Source organism: Buteo buteo, chromosome 3 (assembly GCF_964188355.1).
Source record: "Buteo buteo chromosome 3, bButBut1.hap1.1, whole genome shotgun sequence".
Classification (NCBI taxonomy): domain Eukaryota; kingdom Metazoa; phylum Chordata; class Aves; order Accipitriformes; family Accipitridae; genus Buteo; species Buteo buteo.
Window position 1 is genome coordinate 39,891,116 of NC_134173.1, and position 13,143 is coordinate 39,904,258.

At 39.6% G+C, this 13,143-nt stretch overlaps 1 protein-coding gene across 1 annotated transcript in view; it reads right to left on the minus strand.

The window, feature by feature from the left end:
* Window positions 1-13,143, minus strand: part of CYP7B1 (cytochrome P450 family 7 subfamily B member 1) — a 129,895-nt gene that overhangs the window by 21,954 nt on the left and 94,798 nt on the right. Inside the window, 1 exon segment of the mRNA XM_075023361.1 lies at window positions 179-315. Coding sequence (XP_074879462.1) covers window positions 179-315 — 137 coding nt within the window.

Genomic DNA, 13,143 nt, shown 5'->3' on the forward strand with positions numbered 1-13,143 from the left:
ATAATTATATCTTATGGATACTTATTATGCATACAATACCTGTGAATTTAAGTAATTTTTATTGGCCTATGCTACAGAAAAATGTTTTTGCTTTAAGAAGATTCTAAACTAAACATTTGAATTAGTATTTAACTTCACTGATGGAAAAAATCAAGAGTAATACTAAAATATTTCTCACCAGCAATATGTACAGTGAAAATATCTCCAAGTTTCTTTTGCTGATCCAGTAAGAATTTGAAAGCATCTTTTCTAAAAATCAAAGCCTTCCCAAGGTAAGGAATCCAGCCATTTATTAGCGGGGGCTCTCCAGTTTTCCTGTTAAAAACAGACAAAGAAAATCAGGAATTAACTTTGGCATGAGAGCAACTCATCTTTATATCTATTTATATATTACACTTAGACCCACCATCTACATATATAATTCTTGTAATGTATAATATGTTGTACAGAAAGTTCTTCGGATATGATGGCAGGTTAAATCTAATCACACCTCTGAGCACAGAAGGCTCTGTGTGGTGATTAGGAAAAATAAGTGAGAGAAATTGAGATGCATTTAACTACAGGTCGTCCAGTTACTACCATCAAGTTATGAACAGAGAAAAATGACATTCAGTAGAAAATCTCCCAGCAAAGAGTCATCGCATTTTCAATATTTGGCGTGTCAGAGGAAGATGTATCGAAAGGCAATTATGACAGATTTAGGTAAATAGGACGCCGACATACCACACAAAACAACTAGCCTTACAGATAACATTTTAAGAATTTCAGTTTACCAGCACACAGACCAGCTACCATTCTAACTAAATATCTTTAAAATATAGATTAATAATAGACGCCAAACATTTACCATAATAAATCTTACTCTCCGTATATTTATAGTCTCCTAAGCTAGGAACGTGTATGAACAGTTTAAGATGAAATTCTAGATAATGATATTTGCACCCCAGTCTAAAAAAGCAGCCATGGTGTGTTAGTTATCTTTATGGAATAGTATAAAATACCTTTTAAGAATCTAATAAGTTACATTTTTCTTTAAAAAGGAAAAAAGGTTCCCACACTGTCCTATTCCTGACTGCAAGTAAATGCCTTTCCTTCGTGCTGGTCTTTAGTTGCTTGAATCTGATTTACAACAAAGAAACATAAAGCGTGCTTGCTCTGGAAAGGATTAAAACAAATACTCGTGAACAACTCTGCTGCTACATCCCATCTGTGAAGGTGACTTATACTACATGCAGAACAACTCATTCTGATTAAACACAAGATATTTACTAGCTTGGATCTAATCAAAGATCAAGGGATCACAAGCTTTACTACTATCATACACAGCATGGATTTTTATGTAGCTGGATTAACCCTATCATAGTCACATTCTCCCCTGAACTGCTGTAACAGAAATGAAAAAAAAAAGAAAAAAAAAGGTAAACATGATATGCTGTATTTACATTTTTTATTTTCCTAATTAAAACTTTCTGAGCAGGAAATTACAAGCTGGAGATTTGCTCTCTTACTTTAAAAAGTTGCTATAAATTTAATTTACAGATAAACAGATGTGGCCAAACCAAGCTGCATATCTTGATCTCTTTCTGTTTAACTGACTACTAATTCCGAATGTTAGTTTTCAAGAACATCCTTTTGTCCTCTGGAAAACCAGTTAAACCTTCTGGTCCAAACCCAACAATCTCACAGCTGACACTTTTGCCCTGGCATTTTTGTTTCTTTGGGTTTTGTGGCTTGGTTTGTTTGTTTGTTTTGTGGTGGTTTCTCTTTTTATTGTGGAGAAGGTGGAGCCCCTCTTTTTTCACTACCTCCCATAAAGCACTGCATTATCCATCCTCTAGCAGTCAAATAACAACATTATTTACTCAAGTGGTCCAGAAAACTTTGTAATGGTTAATTCTGTATTAAGTGAATACAAGAAAAGAACTAATCTGAGATTACATGAGAGGGATCACCAGCCCTGGAAGCATAACAGCCCACTCGATACCCTCAATTATCCCCTCCAAGCCCATAAAGAATCTGGATGATTTACCCATTTTTTTTTTCCCCCAGACTATTAAGTCCTGGGAGCGGCCACATTTCACTTCCTGGGCTGGACACTGTGCCCCGTAAGAAGCATCCTGACAAATATTTAGACAGGCTTTTTGTCATCTTCTAATTGAATGCATCTAATTTCACCCTCCACGTTCTGTCATTCGGTCAGAAGCTGTATTCTTCACAAGCTCTCCGCCGGGTAAAAAGAAGGCAGCTCAGAAATCCAGGGGAAAATTAACTTAATGCTCCAAGTCTGCGGGATCACATCAGGGAGACATTTTGCTATCGCAAAGACGTGAGGGTCATCGTTCGCTTCAGACATGTTTAGCTCAGCAGCAATAAGCTTAACACTGTTAAACACCGTGTCAAGGCTACGCGGCTTTCCGGGGCAAATATAACACCAGTTCAACTTACGACCCACAGCAGACTGATAACAGAAATGTGTCTTCATTTCTAGCTTTCCTTCTCTTTGGAAGACGGAGGTCATCTCCATGACTTATCGATGTCTGGTAACACAGAGCAAAGAAAAGAGCGCTGCATATATTTTAGTGCCTCCCAAAATACAATGCTTCGCTGCACAAACTTTTAAGCAGCACGGTGCAGCTGAGCCTGGCTTCCTGAAGGACTCTCACTCGCATCCTGGGTACCTCCAGAAGTTCTCATCAGCTTCGGGCGCTACACTGAACCATTAGCAAAGCCCACAGAAACTTGAACTGGCTACTTAATTTGTTTATGAACTTTAACTCTGGACTCACACTTCACAGCCACTGTAAAATTTGATGATCGGGCAAGTTATTACAAATGCTAAAGTTACATTTTTCTCATGACACAATATGTATTGTTGTATAATGTAAATGTAAAATATAGCTAAGAAATATAAAAGAGCAATATGAAGTCTTTTGATGGCAATTTAAGATTGCAACTTTTTTAACTGAAGCATTCAGAACGTCTTACCAGATTACGTTTTTTTTCAGACCTAGTTTAACTGCTTAAATTCTAATTCACTTAACACACCTTGTAATATTCCCAGATCTTTTCACTCCACATTCCTATGTTTTTTACAGATTGGGCTGGTTTTGCTTATATACAGGAATATCTTTACTTATCTGAGAAGCCTCCGTGAAGTCAGTAAGACTTAATGGACAAATTTCTCACATATGTGAGTGTATTTTACAAATAAAGCATCAGTAACATGTCCAATGCAATCTATAAGTAGACAGATTAGTTACAAAGTGGAGGGAAAGCAACACAGTTGTATCATCCATCATTGTTAAATGGATAATTTCAAATGGCATTATGCAAAAATCAGCTGGCTACAAATACAACCCATAAATAGAATGAACAGAGTTTGATAACTGTAATTTTTCTTTGCTTTCACAGTGAAAAGATACTTCCTTGTTAGCAAGTAATAAAGTTGCAATGTCTACTCCATCAAAGCAGCAAAGTTTTGGCATTTGTTTACGGTTTCCTCAAGGTGAGATTTTTCAGCTCACCCAAAACACAGAATTCACTGACTCAGGTGTGATTATTTAGCTACTGAGGTAAGGCAGTATTAAAAAATGTGGTTGTTGTACCTATGTCTCACTTATGCTAAGTAGCAGTGATGCAATAAAGCAGGAGAAAAATGGGCTGCAAGATAAATTATGTGAAAAATAGATTAAAAAATATATTATTTTAAATTCAACGTCTCTAAACATTATGTTTTCAATAAGTGAAAGGGAATTATTTGGGAAACCCAAATAAGGTCATTTGTTAAGCTCTCTGAACATTAACATTTTTTTTTTTAATTATAAAGAAAATACCCTGACGATTCACAAGCAAACAGACTTTGCCAACATTATCTCTCATAGAAATATTATTGCTTTATAAAAGCACACAAGACTATTCTTTTGCTGGTTACACCATTTCAACATCATTGCAGTGTAGGGCATTGGATCAGTGTAAATGAAAGGAGAGTCCTCATTTCACTGGTTATTTGTATTCCAAAGGAGCAGATGCCTTCCAAATTATGCAAAAATCCACAGCGCATCTCGTACTATAGCAGATGAACAGGTTAATTTTTCTCTTTGCACATAATAAATCATAAGTGCTTTAACACCCATAGTCGCATTTCATGAACATAAACCTTCTGTTTAATAATGTCTGTTTACAACTACAATCAGACATACAGTAATCTCTTGCCTGGGATAAACATTAATCCAGATCTGTCTAGAAAAATTATACAATTCATTACCATAAGTAATCTCTATTGTGCCCTGTGCTTAACCTTCATCTTTTTTCCTGTCCTATAATCTTGCAAATCCACTGGTGGTGTATGATTGGCATCTGGTGTTAATGCAGCCTTCACTGCACACAGCACAGCTGAAAAAGCGCCTACATGAACACGTCACTCTTCAGGGTACCACTGGTTCAGCTGACCGCTTCTCAACAACTTTCACCAAAGGGTGAAAAAAACCCACAAGCCAGGGAGAAAAATGTCCAACAATATCATTTGCCACAGAGGGCTCATTTTCACTTTCCAAACCATCATTACCATCCACAAAAATTAAAGGTATCGGTCTGATTTTCCCATAGTATCTCTGGTTAAACCATCATATACCATGTCCAAGCTGGAACACACTGTGCTGGGGGACTTTAAGGAATGGAAATGGATGGCTACAGAAGTAGAACAAAAGCTATTATGAACACGTCAAAGCAGTTTGAGATTATTCACAGGCTCGATCACAATATTTAAGCAACAAGACATGACAGACAGTGTCTTTCCAGGGGCTTATGAACACTCTAACTGTGAGGAAAAGAATGAGGCCAAAGGCTTCAACCCCAAGAAAGGTAATCCCCAGAAATGTGGTGTCTGGAGTGTCTTCTTGTATTATGAGAGATAGAACACAGGAAACTTAGGACAGGAGAAAGCCAGCAAGTCTATCTTCCTTTTTTTTTTTTTTAATTTAGCAGTTACAGTTTTCCCCGCAGATGTGCTCATAGCATTAGGTGTTTTGTATCTATGAGGACAGAAAATAATATTATCTTCCAAATATTTGTCCACAACACAAATTTTTGATACTTATAAAATTATCCATGCGTCAGTGACCTCCTGGAACTCTAAATTTTCCAGGTTGAATACATGCGGTATGAAAAAAGTATTCCCTGCAGAACAAGCCAGACGAGTTTTAGCAATACTTCTACCTTCTACCTTTGAATTCTCAGTTTACATACCTCCTATGGAGGTAAGGACCAGATGCTGCTCCTATCTGATCACTATGGAGGGTTATGTGGAGTAAATGGGATGCATCAGGCCAAGTCTTGACAGAGATGCAGACACAGGTTGACTCAGCGAAGAAGAAACAAGAGCCCTGGGATGGAAAAAACCTCACACTGCTGCCACCTATACTTTTGCCTAGGTAAAGTGATTTCATGCTGCAGTACTGATAACTTTGTCTTTTTCATTAGGATAAAGATCACTTGTAAAAGAAAAGGAAAAATACTCCGGAAAGAGTAGCAAATACACTTTTGAACACACCAAGGAGAGCAGAGTTTATCTGCGCTCCCCAAAAGAGCAGTACAGCAAAGACAGACTCTAGTAATGAGGTAATGGGAGACAAATTGGGAGAAATGCTGACAAAAACAAACCAACCAATGAGTGAATTTTTATAGTGATTTTTTTTTCACAGAAAAATACAATCCTTTCGTTGAAAGTTTTTCATGTCAAGAACTTCTGGGATTTTAAGAAAAATACTTTTTTTTCTGTAAAAGCATACAAACTTTTTGTTGCTAAGATCTTTAACTTGTGTTGTAATCCATTCATCACAGGAGCCTCTTCTTTTTTTCTCTCTTCCAGTAATTTCATTTGGGCCCTCCCCAAATATACAAAAAATACCAATACTCAACAACTCATTCAGTAGCTCTGAAATATCACTCTCTAGGAAATGTTATTCCTTTGCAGTTTTTTAGGCTAAATTATCTCAACAATTGTAGGTTGACATTGTACATACCAACTCTTCACACCTCACACTTGTGTGTTGAAGGACACATCCATAAATTCAACCACTATTTGTAGTGACTGTTTGGGACATTGCCTAAAAAGCCAAAAGGCAAGTAAATACCATTGTGGGAAAGTAATCTGAACAGTTTTAAAATGAAAACCCACTGAAAAAGCCCTTTTGGCTCAGGTTTTATCAGAGGCTGAAAATTCCCAGAAAGGTCCTATACAAAATGTAATGTAAAGTTTGTTTCATAACAGCCAGGATAGGAGTCACGGTGAAGAAAAGACCTGGCTAATGCGACAATAATTCAGCAATATTAAACGTTCATATAAAGTCAGTGCTTATAGCCCCATCCTTGAAATTCTACTTTGTTTCTGCTCTGGGTGAGGTCAGTGAGAACAGCCACGACTACTCAACACTTTCCCAGACCAAGCCCAAGGTTATTCTATTACTTTTTACATTTGAGATCACTTGCCCAGCCCAGGGCTTTTCTTTTCTTAATTCAGCTTTAATCAAAGAAAAATAGGCTAGGAAGGAATGATGAGAGTTTACTTATTCCATGCCTCGTATCCCAGGTAGGGAGCTGTGCACCAGTATCTTCCCTCATATTTGTCTATGCTCTTCTTCAAGATACTCAGTAAGAGAGTCTCTACAGTCTCCCCAGGAATCTGTCCTTATTATCAGAAAGCTTCTCCTCACATCTAGCCTTTATCTTCATGTCGTACTTCAAGCCCACAACTTCTCATTTTGCCTGCAAAGGATAAAAGAATAAATTATTCCCTTCACTTCTGCAGGAGCACTTAATATATTTAAAGGTACTTATCATGTTCTCCCTTAGTCTTCTTTAGGTTAAACAACCTCAATTTCTTCCAGTATTTCCTCATAACTATTTTCTGGACCTCTACATACTTATGTCACTCCCCTCTTAATTTTCTAATGTTAGCCCACACCTTTCTCTACGGCAGTGTCCTGCACTGAGTGCAGCAGAGCAATTATCTCCTCCATCTTGAGAGTGACATACCCAGCTTTGCCTCCCAGCACAACCTCAGCTTTCTGTGCAAAATCACCACCGTGTTGATATAAACCCAGCTTGGGAACCATTACAGCCCTCAGCCTTTTCCCAGAGAAAAGATCGTGGTCCTGTCCAGATGCTGTTGATTAGTCCTCTGTGTTTTGCAGTTCGCCATTTGGAACGCTAATCCCTCCTTTGCAGGCTTGCAGCCGCTCCTCTTTTGGTATTATCCACAAACATAAACACTTTTTCTTCCTGTATTCATGTGACAAGGATGGGTTCAGAATATGAAGTCCACCAGTATTTCCTTTTACCACTATCAGGAACATATTTATGCTGCACATTAACTGACTTTACCTAAGAGAACCCAACGACTCTTGCCTAATATCCATCTCTTTCATAAGCCATTTCTGCTCTTTAATATACTGCCTCTCTGCAACACATGTTAAAACTGTATGCAGTAAGTAGCTCATAGTAGGAAATCATATTAACCGTCTGGCCTAGAAATGACAAGTGAAGTGTGGATAAGAATGTCAGCACTCCCCACAGAAATATATTCACACAGGCAGAAATCATTCCTTACGTAATAAAGAGCAAACAAATAAATTCAGGAAATCTCAGAAACAGTGGTGGGACATTATCATGTTTAAAAAAACCCTGGTGACAAGGAAAGAGAGGAGAATGTTAGATGGAAAGATATTGCTGGTTCTGTGTGCAGCAATTGTACTTTCTCTGAGTATGTAGTATATAATTTCAGAAGTAAAAAAAAAGAATTAATTGTAAAAATCAAATATTATTTCCCATAAAACTGTATGAATGCTAAACAATGCAGGATGTTTATTAGAACAAAAAGGGTAAAGAAAATAGACCCTTTGTTTCATGTAACTGAACTGTCCAAAAGTTTGGTATCTTGGTTAAGCCAGACATCTTTCAAGTTCTCTATAATCACGAGAAAGAAAAGGAACGAAAAGGCTTTTTGGAAGTATTGGTCTTCGTTAATGATACAGACAGGTTAGAGCTGCTCACCTAGGTAGCAAAGAGAAGATGACTCCCCTACATTTCCCTAATTCTGTCATGTCTCTTCCCACATTTGGTTTTTTATGTCAGTTTTCTTGGCCCATTCATCTGCAAACTTTTTTCTCCTCCCTATGATCCCTCTGCATACTTCCACCCTGGCTGCCCATGCCTCTTGGGATGCCTCTGTGGACCTGCCACCACCATTCAGCCCTGTAGGGTTTAGGGTTAATCCATCTGGGGTCCGGATGATGGAACACCAATATGATGATCAAAGTAGTAGTAGTTTATTGAGCTTAGCCGATCATTTTTATACAATTCTATAAGTTGTTTAGAAATTCTAATTGGTTGCTGCATGCAAGCATTTGGTGTTCACGCACACAAGCATAAACGGTGATTGGTTCCATCGGTACTGTCCATGCGCACAGACATAAGAAAAGGTTAGTTATACACGCGCATAAACATAGGACATAATTGGCTGTATTAATTAGAGCATGCAAGACTTGTCTTAGTCCAATTGGTCGAGATAAGTCCCTGAATTGAGGTTGTTTGTGCCAAGTTCCCTTTATCGTGGAATGTGCACCTGTGTTTTTCTAATTGGGATCTTTCTTCTTCTATCTTCTTGTTTAGTCTGTTCAAAGCCTTCTAAAGGCGTCTGGAACACTCTTGTGACCATGAGCTACTTTCAGGCCCGATAACTAAGTTCCATATAATTGAACCCTACAAGCCCCTTTGCTCACTCACTGTTAACTTTCTTCCCAAACCAAGCTCTGGGTTCTGGGGAGCCTCTGCTCTCATCTCCTGCAATATATTCCTAGTCCAAATATTGCCCACCTGCTTTCACTTCCAGTTCATCCTCAGTCAAATCCCTTCTTGAATCCTGACCACCACTGTCACCACTGCGGACCACATACATGCTGCATTGGCATAGAAAATGCGTAAGGCTGTTGGTGAGTGTTGTCCAGTTTCGCCACCACGGTCTCCTCTCTGCCTGTACCCATCTGTTGCCTCCTGTCTTGGACGGAGATAGGAAAAGCCTTTCTACAGTGGATGTTTACACTGCCCATTGCAAAATTGATCTTCATTTGTGAGATCGACTAGTATCGACAAAATCACTCCTTCTCCATTTCCCCTTCCAGGGAATATTAGCTATTTTCAGGAAGCAAGCACAATTCATTCAGAATGCATGTGTGTGTGTACATGTATTTATGAACACAGATTATGTGTATATAAGCATATTTATTTCTATATAGGCACATACATATGCATATATGCAAACAGAGAGTAATTTCACCATAGGAAAAAATGAGTAGTGTTGCAATTTTTTTGTAATGGTAACACAAACATTTAGTTTTATTGCAATATTTAGTTTTATTGCAGTAAACTTCTGATGTTATAGCCATGGTGGTATTGTGAGTATCAGTACCACCGATTTGAGTTGAGTGCATTGTATACCATTACCGGCCAACAACAGAACATTGCAGAAAACTGTTCTCTCCCTCGCTTTGTCTACCACACACAGGATTTTCAAATACCAGCAGCCCACTCCTGATTTATCGAGGTAATTAACTAGAGAAATGGGGCCACTTACTCTGTCTTAAAATCTGTATGCACATAGCTTTAGATGAATAAAAAATTTTGCATTTTATCTTTAAAAAAGGATGCAACACAGCTATGAATTTTTTAATTAACGATTTCATGACTCCCACAGTTATGGCCATGCATTCCCCACGTGGAAGTGCAGAAGCACATGGTGCTCTGCAAGCAATTTCCCTCCTCTCCCCATGAGCTTCAGATGTCAGACATTTCATGAATCATATTACAGAATTAACAGTCAGGACATATATGTTTTGCTCAAAAATGTATTGAAAAATTCCGAAGTATAGTCTGAACAGTTGAATAAGTACAAAAATACTCCAAGTACCTTACTTAGTTCACTTATTTGTAAATACAACTTGAAGTTGAAATGATACACTGAGAGAAGGTAACTAATCTGTCACTAATGCATGTATCACAGGCAAATAGGAACTGAATACTGTAATCAGGTGAATGTTTCAAAAGCCTTAATGTTTGTAAGATGAACATAGTATTAGTAGGTCTTCTTCCCTTTCAAAGTGTAATACATACTTGCTTCCCAGATCCTTGTTTTCCCTCATTTCCTTCCAGTGCTACAAGTCTATTGCACGTGTTAAGAGAAACAGTCTTGTAATTGGACTCTCCACTACACATTCATTCTCTCTTGCTTCATCTCCTTCTGCCAGCAGCCTAGATTAACATCTCAGTTTCTCCATCTGAACTGATTTTACTTCTCTCAGCAGAGACCATAGGTGATTTATTTCAGCAGAAAGCATGTTGCAGTCTGCGCTCTTCATCTTTTGCTCCTCACTAGTTGCAACAAGTCTCTCCTTTTCTTCCCTCTTCCTAGACGTGCTTCTGTGCTCTTCCCTCACATCCCTCCTCTTCTTCCAAAACTACCCCACTCTGTTTTCCATTTCACTTGTACCCTTCCCCTCCTTCTCCTCTTTCCCTGAGCTCTGCTCTGGCTCTGCCCCTTTCTGCAATAGCACACACGGGGCTTTTCCAAGCCAGACGTTCTCATAGTTCATAGTTGGGTAAGTCCTGTCCCTGCCTTAACAAGTTGCCACAGTTAGGGAGCAACAAACCTGATTACTTGCAAATTTATTTTCCTAGGGCTGGGTAGTGATACTTTTCATGTTACCGTGTGTATGAGCAGCACCCTTCTATAATTCATGCTACACGCTATGTAACAGCAACCAGATGGAGTATCTAGTTGGAAGTGAGCGGATATGAAGTGCAGCCTTTTACTGAGCATTCCTGGGTAGGACTAGCCTGAAACTAGACCTCTTATTATGAGGGAAATTCTGAAGTATCTTAAAACATTTTTATTTTTAAAGCTTAAAAAAAAAAATCTTAAATACATTTCCCACAAAACAGCTGCTGTTCAATTTTATTTAGCAAATATCAGAATGAAGACAGTCACAGCCTTCTCAGCGTGCCCACAGCTTTTCCTAGGATGCTGAAAGGACTAACGAGAGGGATGGTTGTGCCCTCTTTTCCTTCGGCGGGTTTGAGGAGCAGCCTGCAGCCATCCGCAGGCCATGCAGACACCCTGTGAGCTGGGCGGTGGGTCATGCATCTCACAGGCAATTTCTGCTCGACCTCCCCCTGGGGTGCTCTCATCTGCTTTTCCCCTCTCCCGAGCCTAAACTCTGCTGAGCCCGTAACAGATTTAATATGTATTAATTTAAGAGCTTCAGTGTATTGCCTGAAAACAATGGTTTGATGCTTGGAAAATATATTCCTTTAATTGGTCTGCAGTTGCCCTTCTTAAATATTTATGTAAACTCTATTGTGTTCAAGGGCATAAAGGTTAAACCTAAATGAAGCTCCTGGCCTTGTATTTTTGTGAATTCTCTGGCATGTAGAACATCCTTGCCGGTTTTAGGTAATCTAACTAATTCCAGTTTTAGGCAAATCAAGAACACATTTTCATTCTGCAGTCACGAAAAGCAAAATATTATTAATTGAGGATTATAAGATGGAACAGTAACCGGGACATTGTAGGCCTGAACATGTTTTAAATCCCTCTGCTGTGAAAGATGGAGTAGAAAATATAAATACAATTCTCAATTTTTTTAAATTAAATTGAGTAAATGTCAACTTGGGGACTGTTATCAGAGACATTACAATTGCAAATGAATACTTGTTTCATTGTTTTCCTAAGTTGTTTCCTGTTGAGTTATAAAAGGATCATCCTTCTGAAGAGTCCAAGACTTGCCTGTCCTAGATTTACTGAAATATATTATCTTTTTATTTTTTTTTTTCCCCAAACCCAGATACGGTCCAATTGCATAATTTTATAGAATCATAGAATCGTTTAGGTTGGAAAAGACCTTTAAGATCATCAAGTCCAACCATTAACCTAACCCTGCCATGTCCACCACTAAACCATGTCCCTGAGCACCACATCTACATGTCTTTTAAATACCTTCAGGGATGGTGACTCAACCACTTCCCTGGGCAGCCTGTTCCAGTGCTTGACAACCCTTTTGGTGAAGAAATATTTCCTAATATCCAATCTAAACCTCCCCTTGTGTAACTTGAGGCCATTTCCTCTTGTCCTGTTGCTTGTTACTTGGGAAAAGAGACCAACACCCACCTTGCTACAGCCTCCTTTCAGGTAGTTGTAGAGAGCGATAAGGTCTCCCCTCAGCCTCCTTTTCTCCAGGCTAAACAACCCCAGTTCCCTCAGCCGCTCCTCATAAGACTTGTGCTCTAGACCCTTCACCAGCTTGGTTGCCCTTCTCTGGACACACTCCAGCACCTCAATGTCTTTCCTGTAGTGAGGGGCCCAAAACTGAACACAGTACTCGAGGTGTGGCCTCACCAGTGCCGAGTACAGGGGGACGATCACTTCCCTGCTCCTGCTGGCCACACTATTTCTGATACAGGCCAGGATGCTGTTGGCCTTCTTGGCCACCTGGGCACACTGCTGTGGACCAACACCCCCAGGTCCTTTTCCGCTGGGCAGCTTTCCATGCACTCTTCCCCAAGCCTGTAGCGCTGCATGGGGTTGTTGTGGCCCAAGTGCAGGACCCAGCACTTGGCCTTGTTGAACCTCATACAATTGGCCTCGGCAATCGATCCAGCCTGTCCAGATCCCTCTGTGAAGCCTTCCTACCCTTGAGCAGATCACCCCTCCCTCCCAACTTGGTGTCACCTGCAAACCTACTGATGATGCACTCTGTCCCCTCGTCCAGAACATTGACAGACATTAAACAGAACGGGCCCCAATACTGAGCCCTGGGGAACACCCCTTGTCACCGGCCACCAACTGGATTTAACTCCGTTCACCACAACTCTTTGGGCCCAGCCATCCAGTCAGTTTTTTACTGAGCGAAGAGTACACCCGTCCAAGCCATGAGCAGCCAGTTTCTCCAGAAGAACGCTATGGGAAATGGTGGCAAAGGCTTTACTAAAGTCTAGGCAGACAACATCCACAGCCTTTCCCTCATCCACTAAGCTGGTCACCTTGTCATAGAAGGAGATCAGGTTAGTCAAGCAGGACCTGCCTTTCATAAACTC